Source organism: Lepus europaeus, chromosome 9 (genome assembly GCF_033115175.1).
Source record: "Lepus europaeus isolate LE1 chromosome 9, mLepTim1.pri, whole genome shotgun sequence".
In the NCBI taxonomy this organism is placed as follows: Eukaryota; Metazoa; Chordata; class Mammalia; order Lagomorpha; family Leporidae; genus Lepus; species Lepus europaeus.
The window spans coordinates 116757414-116780064 of NC_084835.1; the positions used below are offsets into that span (position 1 = coordinate 116757414).

The 22651-nt window shown below is 39.8% G+C and overlaps 1 protein-coding gene across 2 annotated transcripts in view; it reads left to right on the forward strand.

Moving 5' to 3' along the window:
- Positions 1-22651, forward strand: part of DOK6 (docking protein 6) — a 475096-nt gene that overhangs the window by 272434 nt on the left and 180011 nt on the right. For both annotated transcript variants that reach the window (XM_062201788.1, XM_062201789.1), the window contains exon 4: positions 9654-9773. In XM_062201788.1, the coding sequence (XP_062057772.1) occupies positions 9654-9773 (120 nt within the window). The remainder of the gene's footprint in view (positions 1-9653; positions 9774-22651) is intronic.

A 22651-nucleotide genomic window follows, 5' to 3' on the forward strand; every position in this document is an offset into this window, starting at 1 on the left:
GGTGCCTGCTCCAACCCCCTTCAGACTCTCTTTCCACTCTCCATCTAACTCCCATGATGCTTTTCTTGGGCAGCTGTTGTGTGCCAACATTTCAATCTTGAGATCTTTCCCCCCTCAATGTTAATAATCATGAACTTCCTGATTATTTCAATTATTAAACTTCAAGTAGATTTAATCATGTCCTGGTTCTTATATATATTCCTCATTTTTTTGTAGATCATTTCCTATTAGGTTTATTGCTTTGCTTGGAGACTTTCTTATTAGAGAAGAATAGAATGTTTAACCTTTGATTTGTTTTGATGTTTTAGAGCTGATGTAACAAATTGCCATACACATTAGCTTAAAGCAACACAAATTTATGATTGTGTTTGTTCTAAGGGACTGAGCCCAACAGTGGCTCACCAGGCAAAATTAAGGATGCTCATTCCTTTCTGGAGGTCCAGTGGATTAATGTGATCCACACTCATGGGAGTTGTTGGCCAAATTCAATTCCATGTTCAATATGGGCCCCAGTCAAAATGTCTTTGTAATAAATTTTGCTGTGTATACAAAAATAGTTTTAGATTGCTACAATTCTATCCTTTAATTTAGATAACCATGCGTTGCCGACCGGTTCAGATTCCAACAAGTACCTTTCATCTTTCTGGTTCCCCTTCCACTCCCCAGCATCCTGAGAGTTGCACAGCCGGTCCTCACTTCCTGGGTCTTATGAGAACACGAGTGAAGTGAAGACTTTCATAGTGCCTCTTCTCAGAAGGCTCCCTGCTTGGTAACGACTCAAGTATTTGGGTCCCTGTCACCCACATGGGAGACAGGGATGGAGTTCCACGTCCCTGGCTTCAGCCTGTCACAGTCCCAGCTGTTGCAGGCATTTGAGGAGTAACCGACGATTAAAAGTTTCTCTCTCTCTCTCTGGCTCGCTCTCACTTTTAAATAAAAAAAAACATTTGTTTTAAACTCATTGTTTGGTTACCGTTTTCTTGTGTGAAATCTAAAACTTGTCCAGTAAATACTCTACTGGTGCCTGTTCAGAGCTGCACAGATTGGAAAGCTCACCACGCCACTGCTGCCCTTCCTCCAGAAATCTGCTGACTGGTAAGGTGAGTTCCCAGGTTCTTGCTAAGGTACTTACTCTAAGTACTTACTTATCTTGCTAAGTCTTACTCTCTTGTAATACTTTAAAATCCTAACCTCATCTCCAGTGCGCGCACGTGCATACACACACACACACACCTAGATTATTTGTAGGCATTGATTTCTGTTCTTTCTGATTTTCTCGAAATTGTTTTAAGCTCTGTGTCATTTTCTAACCTCTGTATTAAAGCTTTTTGCAATGAATTCTTGTCAGGCAAAAGAGCAGTGCATTGGATTGTTCTGTCAATTGCTGCTATTTGTCATTTGTTACTTTGGAAAATAGGAAGGAGCAGTGTTCTATCTGACCATGTCTGAGAGTCTAATCTTACTCCTCCAAGTCACAAAAGGACAGAAGTAACAGAATAATGTTTTCCATATTGAATCCAAAAATTTGATTTATCGTTCTGCTATTAAGTCAAGGAAAATAAGCTATGATTTTCTTCATAAAAGATGGAAGAATGTGTATAGTAACTCATTTCCTTAGCTCTATGAGAACGTTTTTAAGATTCTACAGTCATATCTATTTAAAATAAAAATTGGATCAAATGTTTAACACATAAAGAATCAAAGGCAGTTTATACAAAGTTCTGTGTTGGTGTAAACATCCCTAATGTTTTTTTAAAGGTAGCTAGTAAGTGGATGGGTGATCTTTTTAGCATAAGTAAAGGTCAATAGAGAACCATGTTTGATACTGCTGCCTTCCTTCCCCTAATCAAACCTCCCTTTGATCTGGATAGCCAGCAGTGAACAGCACACGTTATAAGCTCCACTTAAATGGAGATCAATAGAGACCTCAAAACATCCAGCGCAACACTGCTTCCCAAATTATCTGAATTTGTCTTCAGCTTCTGAAAATTAGCTGCAAATTACTTCTGCTTTCTTGTTTCACATTTACTTATCAGTTTGCATGTAGAGGCTTAGAAACACTAGATCAAGAAAGTCTCCCAGACACCTGTTTCTTAAAGTGCATTGCCTAGGGAAGGTAGAAACATAACTCAGTAATATTAAGGGATATGATAGAAGTGTCTGCAGAGTGTATAGAAGTCTAAAGGAATAATGTCACACCCAAAAGTGGGTCTGAAAAGCTAAAATAACGAGGTTATATTTGAGCCAAATTTTAAAAGATTCTTAATTGTGAGTGAATTTTGAAAAAAGGGAATAAATGAGAGGCAAGCCTTAGACGAAAATTAACTCATGTCCTACTTAGAAAGGTAATTGTTATCCCATCTCTAAACTGATCAATCATACAAATCTCACTTCAGAAGGAAAAGCTTTTCTCTGAGGACTAAATGCATGTTGTTTCAATCTTTGCTGAAGCAAATGTTTGGGTTTTACATTATTTCTTGTCTTCCTAATAACAAAAAAAAAAAAATTAGGAAAAACAAAAGTCCTTAAAATACCACCAATGTCAGTTAAGTTGCAAATAGATAGCCAATATTAAGAAGACAGACATCACAGATGTCTTATATTTTTAAAGCTCCATACATTTTAAATGACAATGAATAGAGGCTTCATATTCTCTATGTAATATTGTATAGGGAAAATATTTTTTTCCTTCAGCAGCAAAACGTGTATTTAAGACTTTAATAAACATGAAAATAACCATTATCACCAAGATTTAAAAAGTCTGTACAGAAGGTAAGAATTGGCCGGCACCGTGGCTCAACAGGCTAATCCTCCGCCTTGCGGCGCCGGCACACCGGGTTCTAGTCCCGGTCGGGGCACCGATCCTGTCCCAGTTGCCCCTCTTCCAGGCCAGCTCTCTGCTGTGGCCAGGGAGTGCAGTGGAGGATGGCCCAAGTCCTTGAGCCCTGCACCCCATGGGAGACCAGGAGAAGCACCTGGCTCCTGCCATTGGAACAGCACGGTGCACCGGCCGCAGCGCGCTACCGCGGCGGCCATTGGAGGGTGAACCAAAGGCAAAGGAAGACCTTTCTCTCTGTCTTTCTCTCTCTCTCACTGTCTGCTCTGCCTGTCAAAAATTTAAAAAAAAAAAAAGAAGGTAAGAATTATATATAAGTAAAAATAACTGGTTTATACCAAAGACAAAACAAGATTGCATTACCCACATTTTTCTTAGATTATTAATAAAAGCTAAACCCAATAATGACTAGATACAATGATTTATTATTTCCACACAAAACTAATCTTTCCTGGATTCGGTTTTAAAGAAACTCACATTCTTTTCCACAATGGTTATAATAATTTATATTCCCACCGGCAGTGTACAACAGTTCCCTTTTTGCCACATCCTTATCAACACTTTGCCAACCTTACCAGAGTGAGATGATATTTTCCTATGCTTTTGGTTTGCGTTTCTGTGATGATTCTTAAGGCTGAGCATATTTTTTTCATGTACCTATTGGTCATCTGTATGTCTTCCTATGAGAAATGTATGTTTAGATATACTACCCATTTAAATTGGATTATTATGATTATTGCTATTGAAGTGTGTTTTAGTCATTATTTATTCTGGATATTGACCCCTTGTTAGATATATAGCTTGGAAATATTTTCTCCCATCCTGTACTTTAGCTCTTTACTCTGTTTATTGTTTCCTTTGCTGTGCAAAAGTTCTTCAGTTTGATGAAATCCCTTTTGTCTATTTTTGCTACTGTATGACCCGTCAATCCCACTTCTGAATATAGAGCCAAGGCAAATGAAATCTATTTGTCAGAGGCATCTGCATTCCCATATTTATTACAGCACTATTCACAATAGCCAGGAAAGAGAAAGAATCTAAGGGTCCATCCACTGATGAATGGATAAAGAAAATATGGTACATATACCCAATGGTACTCAGTCTTCATGATGAAATCTTGTCATTTGCAGCAACATGCATGGAGCTGGAGATGATTAAGCCAAGGACAAAAAGACAAGTGTCACATGCTCCCACCCATATGTGGAGTGTAAATATTAGGTAATCTTTTAGAATAAAAATATATAATGGTGATTACTTCAGGCTGGGGATGGAAGTGAGGAGGGAAGGATAGGGAAAGTTTGATTGACAGGTATAGGTAGGTAGGTTAGAGCTGTATAGAGGTAAGAAGTTTCCAGGGTTCTATTGTACAAGACAGTGAATACAGATAATCTTTATATACTGTACATTTCTCTACTTAAAAAATTAAAAGGTTGGGTTTGGATGTTTTCACTATAAAGAGATATTAAATGATTGAAAGAATGAATGTATTTACTATGATTGGATATTAAATTGTGTAAACAGGTAACAAAATATCACATACTATGCCATAAGCATGTTCAATTTTTCTATATCTGTTAAAATTTTTGAACAGTAAAAATCTAAGAAGTAGCCTTGCTTTCATCTTACAGCAGTCATTTAAAACTAATGCAGTTTTTAATCCTGCCATGTGACTTTGGATTATAGCACATGAAAACATTTCTGCTCCACTTTTAAATATAGTTCATTTGACTAATATAACTTTAATATAGTTATTCCAAGCTCTAAATTTAGTGAAAGCAATAAAACTTGGATCTAATCATTTAATCAATAGGCATCCGTTTATTTTTATTTTTTTAAGATTTATTTATTTATTTGAAAGTCAGAATTACACAGAGAGGAGAGGTAGAGACAGAGAGAAAGGTACTTCCATCCGCTGGTTCACTCCCCAGATGGTCACAATGGCCAGAACTGCACTGATCTGAAGCCAGGAGCCTGGAGCTTCTTCCTGATCTCGCACATGGGAGCAGGGGCCCAAGCACTTCAGCCATTTTTTTACTGCTTTCCCAGACCACAGCAAAGAGCTGGATTGTAAGTGGAGCAGCCAGGACTAGAACCGGCACCCATATGGGATGCCGGCGCTTCGGGCCAGCGCGGTAACTCGCTGCGCCACAGTGCCTGCCCCTAGGCATCTGTTTATTAAGAGCCTTATTTGTAAAGACTTTTCTCTGATTCAGTGGGTCCTAGCAACCCTGTCCCCTGGATTCTGTAACAGAAGCATGTAAAGAAACTGAATCCCAGGCAAGATCCATCTGTCTTTATTTTATTTTGCACTATCCCTGATCATCATTTCCCTTCCAATCCATAAACCCATTTGTCATATAATTCATTCACTTAATTTAGTCTCTTATCTGCACTTGTCTCGTTATTTCCAAATACCTTTCAATTTTCCTTTTGGGAAGTACTGAATTTCTTTATTTAATCCTGTACATAATTTAAAAATTACTTGGGTTTCTGATGGAGAGCAAAGGTTACCTACCTGAGTTAAGAATCTGAAGTTAGCTACAAGCTATTTGAGAAAGGCATCTTAATGAAAAATTCTTTGATCTTGAAGAGAAAAATATAGAAAACTGTATAGAACATTTTAATATCCTTATTTCCTCATAAAGAAATTTAATTCAGTACACAGCATGTATCAACTCAAAGGAGTGAAAAGAAAAACAAATGGTATAAGGTACTTTGTCTATAGAAGACAAATTGTTTAAATGCTGCCAGTTCAGATTCTTGCATTTATATTTAATCTCAGTTCTGTAAATATCTAGGGGGAAGAGATGAAAAATAATTCAGAGAAAATACTAGTTAAATAATGATAAGACACTAGCATGCAATGAAAGATTAAAGCACTTCAATATATATACACTGCCAAGAAAGAACAAATAAAAAACACATTTGTGTTTCTTTGAAAGATGTAATTATTTGAAAGGCAACTATCAAAAATAGATTAAAGAAACCAAATCCTTTTATAATATTCAAACATTTGCAGCTTTTCTGCAGCAAAATTCTTAGACCAAGTGTGCAGATTACTCTAAGGTCATGAAAAGAATGGACTGAGTGTTGTGCCCCACATTTCCTGCAGGCATTCAGGGCTCTCTGCAGCCGTCAGATGGTGCCAGTTTGCTGTCCTGCCAATACCTTTCCATCTCTGCCACCTTCCTCAGTGCTCCTTGACCTGTTGCACACATCCACACACAGACACACACTCAAAAACACATGAAGGCCGGTGCCGAGGCTCACTAGGCTAATCCTCCGCCTGCGGCGCCAGCACACCGGATTCTAGTCCCGGTCGGGGCGCCGGATTCTATCCCGGTTGCTCCTCTTCCAGTCCAGTTCTCTGCTGTGACCCAGGAGGGCAGTGGAGGATGGCCCAGGTTTTTGGGCCCTGCACCCTCATGCGAGACCAGGAGAAGCACCTGGCTCCTGGCTTCGGATCAGCACGGTGCGCCGGCTGCAGCACGCCGGCCGTAGCGGCCATTGGGGGTGAACCAATGGAAAAGGAAGACCTTTCTCTCTGTCTCTCTCTCTCTCTTACTGTCCACTCAGCCTGTCAAAAAAACAAAAACAAAAACACATGAAGACACTGCACGTACACACATACACACCTGCTGAGCCTCCATCACGGCCCCTCAGTTCCCACCAGGCCTGGTAGCCCTTCTGAGCACCTCTCATTCCCAGATCCTGTTAGACTCTAGGGTGATTGACAGCCAAGATGGTTTGTTTCCATATAAGCTCCTAACATTCCCGGTATACAGGGAGTGCATAATAAGCTTTCCTGAAAAGAAAAGAAAAAAAAGATGACACATTGATAATATCTGAATTGCAGGTATCCTTTTCTCTCTCTGCCTCTCTCTTTCTCCCTCTCTTTCTCTCTTTTTAAAATACTTACCATTTCAGTCTTTAATGTTGACTGTATGTACTCTACTTTTATTACTCTTATTATTTGTATTTTTCTACGCTACTGCATTACTAAGATGCTGAAGCGCTGAGGTTCTATCTTGACCTGCTGATGGAAGTCCTTGAGAACCTCTCATTGCTTGATGAGAGACCACTCCCCTTCTGTCCTTACAGAAATTTACATTTAGTTCTGCTGGCAGGATGAGCTCCAGTTTCACAGAAGCCTTTAGTTGGATGCTTGCTTTGTCTCATTAAACCCAGGACAAAAAAGTTACTCTGTGCATGGCCTGAATCTCCGAAAGGGACGGCAACATCGACAGTTGACATTCTTATTTTTGCCCCCAATAGCACCTTAAATATCCTCATTTTCGTGTGTGGATAGCTGAAAAGTACTATTAGGTAGACGAATACAGCTGGGATGTTAATTGCCTGTGGTTTTATTTACTATTATAAATTGTGGAGCTCTGAGAGAAATGCAAAACATTGAAAGGTGAAAGAAAAATTATAATACTATCTTCCCTAGCAGAAATTCTGTGAATTTCTAACTACATAGTGGGTAAAATGGTGTAAAGTGGTCTAACCAATAATATTTTGCTTTGTTGTTAGAAAAGCTTTTTACTGTTTATGAATTAAACTACACTGATAAAAACTGCTTTCAGTGGAAGGAATTCTTGCCCTGGTATATTTTTCTTTGAAATCTGGCATCCCATCCTTCAAGAGAGACATTGTTTAGTTTCGTTGCTGAGAAAGCCCTGAGCCTCCCAAATGTGCAGTCATTACGTTAGTGGCCTTGCTGCTGGAGAGGCGTCTTTTCCGGCTCCCTGAGGAAACAACAGAGCAGCCGGCACCAGGCCTCAGACTGCCCATGGAGGAGCCAGGCTCTCAGGAATCTCTGCCTTGGAACCAGCAAGGAGGCGTCCTGAAATATGCAAACTACGCCTTTTGTGAAGGAAGTACCTCTCCTGATTGGAACGTGGGAATCACTGTTTTTATTAGAGTGCCCCGGTGGGGCACTTTGTTTGCTCCTTTGTCTTTGTTTTCTAACAACGTGTTTTGGTCTTGATACCAAATAAAAATCAAAATGACAAATTTGTCTTGACAGCTCATTGATCAAACCTATTTTTGAGGCTGAGGCCTTGTGACAAAGCACAGGAAGAAAACGTTACCAGGTTTAATGGGGCTGACTGTTGAGCCCTGCTGTTGGTATTCCAATCCCTGGAGTCAGGAGAACCTGTCATAGGTAACTTTTTATGGAGAGTTTAAAATGTCAGGGTACAGGCTGGGTTGTCATCCACAGAGAGCAACGAGAGACTTGAAGGAAATCTCAGCTGTTCTAGCACAGATTTATGCTCCATGGAAAAGTCTGAAACAAGTTCTGAACCGGGTTCTGTACAGTGATTCTTGAGCTTGATCCAAAATATCGACCCTGGGGCTGAGCAACAACACAATATGGAACACAGGAATGACCCTCACCCTTGGCCACCTCACTTGCTGTTCGGCTTATCAGAGCCAAATTCATTAATGTGAATGGAAGCATGTGAAAACTTTGCATTCTGTATAGATATAAGAAACTCTAATGTTTCAAGCAAAGGTGAAAATCTCCATGAATGTAAAGAAATTGGGAGGGGCAGGTAATAATAGTAAAAAGAATAATAACCTAAGCAACTTCTTTGTTTTAATTGGAACTTTTGAAAGCAAAGATACTTTTAATATCCTACACTAATTTTCTTAAAGGTTAACTGACTTTTTGATATTTGTAAAAAGAAAAATGATCACATTCTTGAGTGGATGAATGATCCATTGCAGTTCAGAATGAATTGAAGATGAAACTGAAAACGGACAAGACCCCCTAAAATCTACACTGAAATGTGGCCCTTTAGAGTTCCCCAGCACTGCTATCCGGGGTGCCACGTATGCTACCGGAATTTGGGGTGCCATACGATTTCACCACGGGCTTATTATTAGATCCCCAATATTAATAAGCCCAAGAGGGTTCTTGCCTAATATTTAGAGAAGAATTCTAAATATCGGCACAGATAAACGAGGCAGCATGGTACATTTTAAGCTTTTATTGAGAAAGATGCATAGGAGAGTGAGAGCTTTATTTAAGAGAGAGGTAAATAGAGGTTCATACTGAACACCAAGAACCAGCCACATGGATGAGCATCTAGGCCAGGAAGCCTGGAGCACATGGCCCGAAGGCCATGTGACCTGGAGGCGCAGGGCTACAGCTAACCCCTCCTGGCAAGAGTCCAGGGAAGAAGAGAGGCCGGGCCACACCGCGTCCTGGCTTTTAACCCACTTCCAAAGGAGAGTGGTTAATTAACCTGATTGGCTGGTGGGCACCCAGGTGTGGCCAGGTAGGGGAATGAGGCCACACAAGGGTGTGGCGAAGGCATCAGGTAGGGGCATGAGGTCACACAGGGGCGTGGTGAAGGTGTGGTCTTCCAGTTCACAAATCTGATCAATTTTAGCCTGTATGCCTGCCTACTTCTTGTCAGATTTCAAAACTTTCAACCTGCACAAATTCAGGAAAATACTCACTTGCCTGATTTAGTTTGACATTTTTCAACTATTAATTTATGCTTTTCTAAGCAATGTCTTTCCAAAATTTAAATCAATCTAATATATACCTAATAGGAAACAAATGTTTTCAGATTGATTTGTAAATGAGAAAAAGTACCATGGACTAACTTAAAAGCACTTGAAAATATATTGCCCAACAACAAAAAATAATTGTGGGGCCTTTTTTTCCCCTCCTGAATATGTTTTTATTGTCGTCCTAAGGCAGATGTTTGGCTCTGGCCAGTTGCTGGGAGAGGACCCTGGCAGCCTCTCTCCCTGTGCCCTGTGGAGCGTGGCTGACTCGCTGCTGTGTGCTCCTTTTCAGAGCTGGAGGCAGAGGAGTGGTGCAAGCATCTGTGCATGGAGTGCCTGGGGACGAGGCTCAACGACATCAGCCTCGGGGAGCCGGACCTGCTGGCAGCAGGGGTGCAGCGCGAGCAGAATGGTAAGGGCGGGCTTGCTTTCCACCACTGCAGGGTACTCCAGTAGTTGCCAAGCAAAGAAATGGAAAAATCTCAGGAATGCTTTATGCTAGTCACTTTTTCTAGAGAAAATAAACTGATCAGTTATTAAAATTCTTTCCCATGACAAGGTAGCAACTAGAGAAAATGCTAAGGTATAACTCAGGTCTCCCAACTTCTTGTCTCTGTCATTGCCATTCAGGCAAATGAGCATCTATCATGTTAACCCCTGTATATGAGGCTTTGGAATGTCTAACATCCCTACATGTTCTTCTTGAGAACTGTTATAAATTTAGTGTGTATACCAACAAATTTGACTTATCAGGTTATCAATAACTTTCAGGGGATTTGGTTAATACTGCAAGCACAAAAAATGCTTCAGATGAAATCTCAAGATATCACAAAATTGAGATTTATGTGTCTAACACTGTTTATTTATCACACAATTCTCCAGTTTAGCAGACATTTCCAGTGTCTCAATAATTCATGCTGCATGTTCGTGCCTCGCACAGCCAGATAATCAAATTGACCAAATGTAATCATTATTCAGTGTGTCAATATGTGAGCTCATAATTCTCCTTTTTAAAAATAATTATTACCAACCCATGATGATCTAGCAGTGTGAGACTAGACACATTTCAGTGTTTCTCATTTCTAACTGTCAGTGATCAGAAAGAATGAAGGATATTGGTAAAACATCTTTGCCATTTATTAAAAAGAAATTCTGGAATATAGATAGTTCAGGTTCCACAGGTAAAAATACACTTGTGCATGGTCGCTTTGATAATTATCATCTTGTTACCAATAACATTGTTATTAACAACCATTATTCTATCAGACCATTCAGATACTATTATTTGAGGGTTTTTTGCTGCCATTCAGATACTGTATTAGTTTTTTGCTAAAAATAAAAAAAGCAAGTTTTTTCCTGCTAGTTGACCGCAGACACACGTAAGTGCTAAACATCGCCTCCACGAGAGTTTTTAGAAAGTCGCAAAAGTTTTTCTGTTGCTCTTTTGCTGGCTTCGTCTTCCTATTCCAGTTCCTCCCCTACACTTGCTCAGATTTCCATGCCCTGAATTGTTTTCTGAGAACTATGTTAAGCGGAGAACATCCAAAACCACACTGCTTTAATAAGCTGCTCATTCACAGTTTAAGACAAGAAGGGGAAGCTCTTACAGATAGGGACTTCTCGAGCACTACGTAAAAGAAATGTGACAAAGTGAGAAGAAAAGCAGGTGGTGGGTGGAAGCACCATGTGCTGTCCGTGCAGGGTGGATGCTTCCACTTCATACATTTGGAGTTGTACGCCGTTTCCGTCCATAAACACTTTTCTTAGATCTATTTTAGCAATCCTGACTTTATACAAAAGAATATATGTGCTTTCAAAAATGCAGTGAACAAACCTGTAAGTAATTATTTAGCAGCAGAAGGTATTATTTAAATAGTCCCTTAAAGGTACACAGAACCCCATCAGGAAATTGGCACTGTTACTTCAGTATACTTGCAGAGGAACACACGCACAGTCCCTAAGGATTCTCAATGCGCAGTGCTGAAAGACAGATTCTTAGATGGGGAAAGCTATGGTCTGCATACAGTTTGGCATGGTCCCCCAGGAGTCCGTGAGCTGGGAGCCTGGCCCTCCATGCGGGGGTTTCGGGAGGTGGTGTACCTGTAAGAGGCAGGAAATATTGGGCATGGAAAGGGCTGCCTTCAGGAGGCAATGGTGAGGCTCTCAGGTGACCCTGGTTAGTTCTCATGAGAGGGTTGCTTTGAAGGAGCAAGCCTGGCCCTGCCTATGTTTCCTGTCTCACCGTGTGCTCTCCCTCCTGCACATGCCCACACGACATCACCATGTACCGTGATGTCGTGCAGCCAGAGGGGCCCTCACCAGAGCCAGTGCCGTGCTGGTGGATATTCAAGGACCATGAGCTGACAGTTTCTTTACAAGGCACCCAGCCTCAGGTATTTCCTTATAGCAATGGTAAACAAACATGGGGAGGGTTTCCTTTTCCTGGAAACACCTTTCAGTGAGGAAGGTTCTGCCTTGACTCCCAAGGCCATGGATCCCAGCTCGGCCCAGGGTGCCTCAAGTCTGTGCCCTCTTTCTTTAAAGTACAAAATCTAGATGATACCTTTCCTCTTCTAATTTTAGCCCATATAGAGCTAGCTGAAACTTAGAAAAGTTACCACTTGAATTACAGGAGAACAATACAAACAAACCTCGACAGAATGTGGAGACTTCAGATTCTATAATTGCTAGCTCAGGAATCTACTTTAGATTTATTTATTTATTTCAAAGGCAGAGTTTACACAGACAGACAGACAGGGAGAGAGAGAGAAAGAGATCTCCATCCACTGGTTCACTCCCCAGATGGCCACTAAGACCAGGGCTGGACTAGTCCAAAGCCAGGAGCCTGGAGCTTCTTCTGGGTCTCCCACGTGGGTGGCAGGAGCCCAACGCTTGGGCCATCTTCTAGTGCCTTCCCAGGCACATTAGCAGGGAACTAGATTAGAAGTGGAGCAGCCAGGACTCAAACTGGTACCCATATGGGATGCTGGTGTTGCAGGCACCAGTCTTACCCACTATGCCGCAGTGTTGGCCCTTGCTAGCTCAATGATTTTGCTGTATGTGTGCAGCTGAGAAAGAATCCCACATGTAAATTGGCACACTTTCTTACATGCATGGGTCCATTTCCCACTTCTTAACCAATACGCTTCCTCATACCTGTGATAATTCCATGGTAAGGGTCTCTGAATACCCACAAGCTGTACAACCTCTTTGACCAAGACACTACGATTTCCCTTTAGCCAGCTTTGCCCAGCTCCAATGTCAGGTCTGGTGGTTGCCTTGGACACAACACCTCCTCCCTGGAAAATATACCCACTTACCTAAAATATGTAGGGAAAGTATGCATTGTTCAAGCTAGCCAATTAAAGTCTTAAAAAGTAAAACCCATCCTTCTACTGACTCTCAATCACTATTCAATCATAGCATTTTTAAATAAAATTATTAAATTCCTAAATGCTACTTTGAAGTCATTTTTATGTACAAATTATTGATGAAAGATTAGTCATTATAGATTGAAGTTTTTTCTTTAAAGACTTATATTTTATTTATTCATTTACGGAGAGTTGGAGACAGAGTCTCCCATCCCCTGGTTTACTTCCCAGAGGCCTTTAACAACCAGAGCCAGGCCATGCCAAGTGAAGAATCAAACTCCATCCAGGTCTCCCACTTCAGAGTGTTGGCCGGAAGCTGCATCAGAAGCAGAGGTGGGACTCAACCCCAGGCACTCTGATTTGGGATGCAGGCCTCTCAAGCAGTGGCCGTGCCACAACACCTCCTCAGAATATTATTTTATGATTTTGTCAGTCATGTGTTTGGATTCAGCTTTAATGTTTTCTCCTAAGAGATAAGATACCGCTGCATACAGAGTTGCTGAGACAAATTACATTAATGTGACTGGTGGGATCTTGCAGTATTCTGTCATCAGGGAAGCCCCCATGACTTGGTCTTGATCACAGACTTCGCTTGACATTCAAAATTGCCATTTCTCCTCTAGTGTTTTCCTGACTCTTCAGACAGCTTGGTCTTTATTTACTCTGAGATTAGCCAAGAATAGACATTTATGCAAATCATTTTCAAAGGTGAAAGATAATGTGTGTTGCTGAGATAAAAGTGTTATTGATTAAATTCTTGGCTGTAATCATCTTTATCTAGTGCTGTCAGATGCTTTCATATTGACTCAGAATCTGTGTTCAGGGGAAAGTTAGAAAGTAGAAGTTTCTCTCTCTCTCTCTCTCTCTCTCTCTCTCTCTCTCTCTCTCACACACACACACACACACACACACACACACTTCTTCTTAGACTTCAGGTGATAATGCCACAAGTGCATTATGTACACATTTCACACTTTAACTACTTAACAACTTGTAGGATCTCCAGTTCTTTCAGTATTTAAGATGGTGTACACCGACCTTGGAAATTATTAACAAATGGTGTTATAGTCAGTTATTTATAAAAGATTCATGGCACATAATTGCAATTCTGGAAAACAAACATTGTGTATTAATCATTAATAGCAAGAGTGAACATCACATTCAAGAAGTAACTGACTTGCAGGAAACTCCAGCATTTGCAGTTGGAAGTGCACACAGAGGATGTGTCCAATGAGCTATTGAGGCAAGAGATTTCCATCCGGCACCAAAAACGTGACCTGGGACTTGTGAGTGCGCCTTTTTGTTCGTGTACAGCTGGAAGGACTAAAATCTCGCTGAGTTGGACTGCATTCTTGTGAGACTGGCTCTGAACTGCAGATGGAATGCATGACTGCTCGGTGACTCTCCCATCCTCCTACTCTTGCAGCTGCCCAAAGCACATTTTCAGAACAAAAAATAGTAGTAGTGCAAGAGAAGAGATGCTCCAACTTGCAGTACCAATTAAGCCCCTGTACATTTTGTATCTACTAACAGTTCTACTGGTCAAAGATTTCTGCATGTTGAATTTATGTCCTACAACTTTACTGAATTCTCTTATGAGTTTTAAGAGTATCTTTGTGGAATCTTTTGGTTCCCTTATATAAAAGATAATGTAATCTGTAAACAGGGATAATTTGACTTCCTCCTTTCCAATTTTTATCCCCTTAACGTATTTTTCTTGCTTAATGTTTCTGGCTAAAACTTCTGGAACTATATTGAATAATGATTATAAGATTAGGCATCCTTGTCTGATTCTGGATCTTTGTGGAATGCTTACAGCTTTTCACCATTCAGTATGATGCTGGCTGTGGTTTGTCAAATATTGCCTTGATTGTATTAAGGTATGGTACTTCTATACCCAAGTTTTTTAAGTTTTTTTCATGAAGGGATGTTGTGTTTTGCCAAATGCCAAATGCTTTCTCTTCATCTATTGTCATAGTCCTGTGGTTTTTATCTTTGATTTTGTTGATGTGAGGTATCATGTTTATTGATTTCCATATGTTGAACCACCAATGCATGCCTGGGATAAATCCCGTTTGGTCTAAGTGGGTGATCTTTTTGATATGTTGTTTACATTCAATTCGCTAGTATTTTTTGAGCACTTTTGCATTTCTCTTCATCAGGGATATTGGTCTGTGTTTCTCTTTCTTTGCTGTATCTTTGTCTGGTTTTGGAATTAGGGTAATATTGGACTCATAGAATAATTTTAGAAGGGTCCTCCTTTTCACTTGTTTTGAATACTTTAAGAAGAATCAGGATTAGGTCTTCCTTAAATGTTTGGTAGAATTCAGCAGTGAAGCCATCCGATTCTGGGCTTTTCTTGGGAGGTTCTTTGCTACTGATTAAACCCCAATCTTGGTTATTGGTTTGTTCAGGTTTCTATGTCTTTTTGCCTAAATTTTGGTAGATTGTATGTGTCCAGAAATCTATCAAAAATTTCCCATTTGTTTGCATATAGTTCTTTGTAATAATTCCTAATTACTCTTTGCACTTATGTAGTATCAATTGTAATATCTCTTTTTTATCTCTGATCTTATTAATTTGGGTGTACTCTCCTTTTTTGCTTAGTTGGGCCAACAGCTTATCAATTTTGCTCATTTATAGAAACCCAGCTTCATTTCACTAATATTTTGTATAGATTTTTTAGTTCTATTTTATTTATTTCTTCTGTATTTTTTATTATTTCTTTCCTCCTTCCAATGTAGAGTTTGGTTTGTTCTTGTTTTTCTAGCTCCTTGAGATGCATTGTTGCGACATTCATCTGACACCTTTCCAATTTTTTTGATTTAGGTACTTGCTGCCATAAACTTTCTTCTTACTGCTGGTGCTGTCCGCCATAAGTGTCGATATGTTGTGTTTTCATTTTCATTCATTTCACAGAGTTTTTACTTAACTTTTGATTTCTTGTATGACCCACTGTTCATTTAGGAGCATGTTGTTCATTTTCTATGTGTTTGTATATTTTCTAGAGTTTCTTTTATTGTTAATTTCCACCTTCATTCCATGTGGTCAGAAAAGATACATGATATGATTTCAATATTTTTTAATTTGTTGAGACTTGTTTTATAGCCTGGTTTATAGTCCGTCCTTGAGAATATTTTATGCATTGATGAAAAGAATGTGTATTTAGCTGTAGGATGAAATATTCTGTTATCTGTTAGGTCCATTTGGTATGTAGTATAGATTAGCTCTTGTTTATTTGTTTAATTTTTTAGTCTGGTTGACCTATCCATTGATGAAAGTAGTGTGTTAAAGTTCCCTGTTATTAGTATATTGCAGTTTATGTGTCTCTTTAAATCCATTAATATTTGTTTTATTAAACTGGGTGCCCTTGGATTAGGCATATATCTATATTTACTGTAGTCACATCTTCTTGAATTGATCCCTCAATCATTACATAATGACCCTCTTTGTCTCTTTAACAGTTTTTGTCTTAAAATCTATTTTACCTCACATGAGTATAGCTACCCCTGCTCATTTTGATTTCCATTTGATGGAGTATTTTTTTACCATCATTTCACTTTCTGTCTGTGTGTCTTTATTGGTGAAGTGTGTTTCTTGTAGGCGGCATATAAGTGAGTCTTGTTTTTATTAAGTAATTAGCCAGTGTGCATCATTTTATTTAGAGAATTTAGTCCATTTACTTTCAAAGTTATAATTGAAGAGCAATGAATTGGTCCTGTCATTTTCACATAAATATCCCTCTTGTTTGTTTCAACTCTCCTTTGTGCTTTTACTTCCCGGTCTTCTGCCCTGGCATTCTTTTGTGATGCTGATTATCCATCTCTCTTTCTGTATATGGTACCTCCTTAAGTATCCTTTGTCAGGTTACCTGGGTTGTGAAAAATTCTTTCAATATTTGTTTGTCCTGCTTGAGACTCATTTCATCTTGATTTATGAATGAGACCTTCACCGGCTAAAGTCTTCTGGGTTGGCAGTTTTTTTTCTTTTAGGACTTGGACGATTCTCATACATTATTTTAGTTGAGAAATCTGTTATCAGTCTGATGGGACTTACTTTAAAAGTGATCTGGAATCTCTCTCTTCCAAACTTTAAAATATTCTAAGTTTGGCTGCAATGTATGGTGGTGAGGATTTTTTCTGATCATGCTGATTTTGGATTATATATGCTTCTTGTATTTGGATGTCCATATCTTTCCCCATATCAAGTAAATTTTCGCTGTTATTTCATTGAATAGGTTTTCTAAGCCATTCTTATTTTCCATAGCTTCAGGAACTCCTAACACTCTTATATTTGGTCATTTATTTGATTATATCCCACAGATCTCAAACACTATTTTGGTCTTTCTAATATTCTTCTTTTTTTTTGTCTGATTGTGATATTTCAAAAGAGCTGTCCTTTATATTGGATATTCTTTCCTTTGCCATACCAAGTCTGTTGTTAAGACTTTCTGTTAAATTTTTATTTGATTTTTTGACTACTTCATTTCTAACATTTATTTTATTTTTTCAATGCCTCTATCACGTTTCAGAATTTCTCCTCCACATCATGTACTGATTTCCTTATCTCACTGAACCATTTCTCTATGTTTTTGAGTAAGTCTACATTCTTTTGAATTATTTTTCTGACATTTCACCAGTCTCCCATTCTTCACAGCCTAATTCAGTGAATTAGTGTGCGACTTCTGTGGAGTCATATTGCCTTCCTTGTTCATGGTCTTGTGTTTCTACACTGAGCTTGGCATGTCTGTGAAATCAGTCACTTGTTACATCTCCTGGTGGTGGAGCAGTGTGGGGGAGAATTTGAGTACGGAGTTGCAGTGGTTTCTGTCTTCACTATGATGAATCTGAGGTGTGGGTGCGAGATGGGGCTGATAGCCAAGCAAGCAGACATGAGCCCGCATTTGGTCGTACAAAGATTGGCGAGTTTGTGGACCAAGAGAACATCTTACAGTCAGCTGAGCTTAATCCTCTTGAGACTGCCCCACAGCAGGGCAACGTCTGCCTATGAGAAGAGCCTCCAGAAGAGGGCGCTGCAGTGCAGACAGGGGCTCCCAGCGCTGAGGAATGATGTGGGTCAGGGCACCTCCTCTCCAGAGAGCAGGGAGACGTGGAGGTCTGGGCTTGTGAGCGGCTCTCAGGAACATAACGTAGGTGCCCAAAAGGAAGAGCCAACATCTGAGTGCCATCCTTGTCATTGGCATTCATCATCCAAGAGGAAATTTCTAATAATCCCCACTAGTCAGAAGGAATGTTTTTGCTTTTGCCTCTCATTCCTCTCACCCTCAAGAAACCAAAACAAAAACAAGGGAAATTATGCAGGAAAGAATGGGGTGGGACAAGTGAGAAACAGACTACTTTGCCTTTCCCTTTGTCGTTTCTGGATCCTGAACAATGGACCCGAGGTAGAAGAGTGGAATCTTCAATGTATGTGACCCTTTAAAATTCTCAGTTACACCAGTTAACCTGACATGGCTGACAGTGAATTAGGCACTAAGGCCTGGCATGCTGCTGGGAGCAAGAAGAAAAAATTCCATAGTTAGTTAAGAGCAGTGGTAGAAGAAAAATCATCCTTTGTCCTAAATTCCACCCTACTAAGCCTGGGTCTTCTAAGAAACCAGCTGCATTAAGAAATTTAATGTAAACAATGTTTCCCATAAATATTGGGTCTTCTGATCAAATTTGGAAAAATATCTGTTTGAATGTTCTTTCCATTGATAATCTTAGTTAATCTTTGAATTTATTTTGACTAGTCAGTTTTATGAATATAGAGTGGGTTTTACTTTATGGAATCAATATCTAATGGAAACAACTAAGTGAAATTCAAGATTGTAAATAAATTATCCAGTTAATAGCAGCTTACACTAATCATTACATAACCAGTTTACATATATAAATACATGCAGTGATCAATTCAATTTAAATTACTTAACTTAATAATGCTTAATATTTTAATTAATACATCTTAGCAAACATTTAAGTCTCTACTCAATGGAAGACCCTGGAATTGAAAGTCTGGCAATCAAGAAACAGAGGGGCCAGTGCTGTGGCACAGCAGGTAAACCCGCCACCTGCAGTACCAGCATCCCATATGGGCTCTGGTTCGTGTCCCAGCTGCTCCACTTCTGAACCAACTCTCTGCTAGGGCCTGGGAGGGCAGTAGAAGACAGGCCAAGTTCTTGGGCCCCTGTACCCACGTGGGAGACCCAGAAGAAGTTCCTGGCTCCTGGCTTCAGATTGGCCCAGCTCAGGCCATTGTGGACGTTTGGGGAGTAAACCAGTGGATGGAAGACCTCTCTGTCTCGCTCTGGCAATGCTTCTCTGTAACTCTGCCTTTCAAATAAATAAATAAATCTTTTTTAAAAAAAGAAAGAAAAGAAACAGAGAGAATGCAGTGGGAGTGGTTCAACGTCTAAGTCCTTATGTCACCAAAAACCTCAAGAATGCCTCTCTTCCTGTGGGGGGCTTTCTGTTTTGAATCATGCTTGGATGTTAAGAGGAAGAGAAGGTAAAAGTATAAGTTCACCTCACTGAGCTGAAGTTATTCTTAGATTTAATGCCCCCCCTTGATGACTTTTTGTGTGCATTGATCTCCTGGTTTCCAAATATTTAGGTGTGATGCTTCATTCCACATTCCATTCTTTACTTTTGATCTAATCTTCAAACCTATGACTTCTAACACCTGGAACTCAGCAGGACTCTTCACTGTATAAACAGTGCGTTGGCTTCTAAATCCCAAACGTGTTCTGAGAAAACTATCAAGCAGACGATGAACTTTGTTCATGCGGTCACAAGGCACTGAATGGTCACCATGTGCTTGATTATCTGTTAAGTAAATTCCAAAACCTATTTTTAAAAAATATTCTCATTTATTATGAGGGAAACCTTGCTCAACATATATGTCTATAGTCCAGTATGTTACTTTTTTAAAATGTTCCTACATGTTCTACAAAATACGAGTTAATAAGAAACTTTGAAAAGCTCATCACTCATCTGCTCATTAACTGGTGTCTTGCTTCATTTCAGAAACTCCCACTCTGATCCTTTGCCTTTTACTTCAGCCACAGACTTGCCTTACCTGCACCCTGTAGGCTCAGACTATTAGCTGTGCATTCACATGGCCACACACAGGTGTTTCAGCCAGCGACAGACAACATATACAGTAGTGGTTCCATAAGATTCTATGAAACTTTCCTATTGCCTAGTGAAGTCTTAGCCATTGTAACATCCTAGTGCAATATATTATTCACATGTTTGTGGTGATGAAGATGTGGAAAACCCTACTGCACTGCCAACCTTATAAAAGTAAGACACATGTAATTATGCCTAAGACATACTACTTGGGGGCAGCACCGTTCCTCACTTGGTTAATCCTCCGCCTGTGGCACCGGCATCCCATATGGCACCAGGTTCTAGTCCTGGTTGCTCCTCTTCTAGTCCAGCTCTCTGCTGTGGCCCGGAAAGGGAGGATGGCCCAAGTCATTGGGCCCTGCACCCGCATGGGAAACCAGGAAGAAGCACCTGGCTTCTGGCTTTGAATCAGCGTAGCTCCGGCCGTGGCAGCCATTTGGGGAGTGAACCAACTCTACACTTTTGACATTATATTGTAGTGTATGCCTTCCACTTATCAAAAACGTTCTCTGTAAAATAGTATGTCTTAGGCTAGCAACAGCCATACTCATCTTGGGTATCTTATATCTTGATTTCCCTTGTTCTCATTGTAATCTTACATTGTTTTGTCCATTATGGCATATATATATATATATATATATATATATATATATATACAGTAGCTAACCTCAGTCTGCCATGGGCTTTTCTATGTACGCTTATGTAAACAGTCATAAGAAGTTTGCACAGTGTTTGTGTGCTATTAAAAGTGCCTGACTCATTACTCAGAACACATTCCCATCATTAAGCAGCAATGATATTTGGGTTAGTTTTTGCCTTAAACTACATCTATTTAAAAACTCATAGTCGAGAAGGGAAGGTTTCAGTCTATCTCAGGGCTGGTGACCCATTCAGTCTCCTCACCCTCTGCCAGTGGTCTCGCTGCCCCTTTTCCATGTCAGATTTTCCTCAGTATACTACCCTCTGTCTCCAGACCTGGATCTACTCTAACATTCCTACTTCCTTAGTGATATTTTACAATGAGTTTCACAAATCAATTGTCCTCAAAGTGTGGCCCCCAAAGCAGCAGCGTCAACATCTCCTAGGGATAAGCAGAAATGTGCATTATCAGCATCTAACGCAGACCTGCGGTGCCAGAAATGATGGAGAAGGCCAAGCCTAGGACAGTGCAGACCAAAGAGTGTTTGTAAGTCTAAAAAGCGACGTGATTTAAAACGTGTGCCTGCTACAGTGATTTCACTAAGGCAAACATTTTTAAAAAATCATTTTAGTGGAGTCAGTTTTCAACACTGCATATTGAAATGATCTTTCCAATGAAAGCCTTCACAAATTTTAGTAAAACAATGTGTTTTATATTACCAAAGGAATAAAATAGCGTCTTTGTAGCAAAGACAGAAAGCTTCCTCATTCCAATAGAATTCAATGAAGCATTGACAGATATTGTGTATCCTCCTCTGCAGGTGCTTAGTTTTCTGATGGATTAAATTAATCCACTTTTTAATTGAATATGAAATCCTTTGAGTTTGACCTTTGGTGATAGTGGATTTTGAATATTTGAAAATTTAAAATATTATTCCATTAGGTATGCACCCTGTATGTTGTAAGAAATAGCATCCAAAGGAAGATTGCAGATTTCTAAACCATAGCAGAGGATTGAGTTGCTAGGTTAAAAAGAGAAGTAGAGGGACGGGCGCTGTGGCGCAGCAGGTTAAAGCCCTGGCCTGAAGCGTCAGCATCCTGCATAGGCGTCGGTTTTAGTCCTGGCTGCTCCACTTCCGATCCAGCTCTCTACTATGGCCTGGGATAGCAGTAGAAGACGGCCCAAGTCCTTGGGCCCCTGCACGCATGTGGGAGACCCGGAAGAATCTCCTGGCTCCTGGCTTTGGATAGGTGCAGCTCTGGCCATTGCAGCCATCTGGGGAGTGAACCAGCGGATGAAGACCTCTCTCTCTCTGTCTCTATATTTCTCTGTAACTCTGTCTTTCAAATACATAAAATAAATCTTTTAAAAAAATAAAAAGAGAAGTAGTAGGCAGGTGAGAGGGCAGGAGCACCATAGACAAATTCTCCTGGTTTATATTGCATAGGGATAGCACCTCTGGTGCAGGTTATTCAATTATTTTTATTTGTTTATAAACATGCCTAAATGATTTTGATATGTAGAGCCTCATATTTTATAAGTATTATTAAATTCACTTACTTACCTCTTTCTAGGCTTCCCCAGTGTCCAGTGTGATGTTTGAGCTCTTTCCCTGTTTATTATCTTACAATGTTGCACACACGGATATTACAGTGAAAATGTAAAGGTTCTTCCGTGTTCTCTGCTAAGTGGAAGGTTTAACACACCATTCATTTGGAGAACACTCAGTGTCAAGGTTGTTTTTTTCTGTGTACTTTTAAAATATCAAACCATGGGCATGAATATCAAGGGTCAGCACAGCCTTAGGCAACAGTAGCACTGGTTAATGATGTTTATTTCCATATTTTGTAAGAAGTGTTATTTCAAGGGATTTTGGCAATAATTCTTTGGTTGCTATCATCATTCCAAAACTGAAGTAAAAGAAAGAAGGTTGCAAACATGATTTACCTCCTCCCTTTAAAAAATTATAGGTTTTATTGCCATGTCTTGATTAATTAATTAATTAATTTCTTACCTGAAAGGCAGAGAGATAGAGACCAAGACACAGAGACAGACGGAAATCTTTAATCCACTAGTTCATACCCCCTTTGGGTATAAACACAACATCACTGGCTATGTCAGGACAAAGCCAGGAGCCCAGAATTCAATC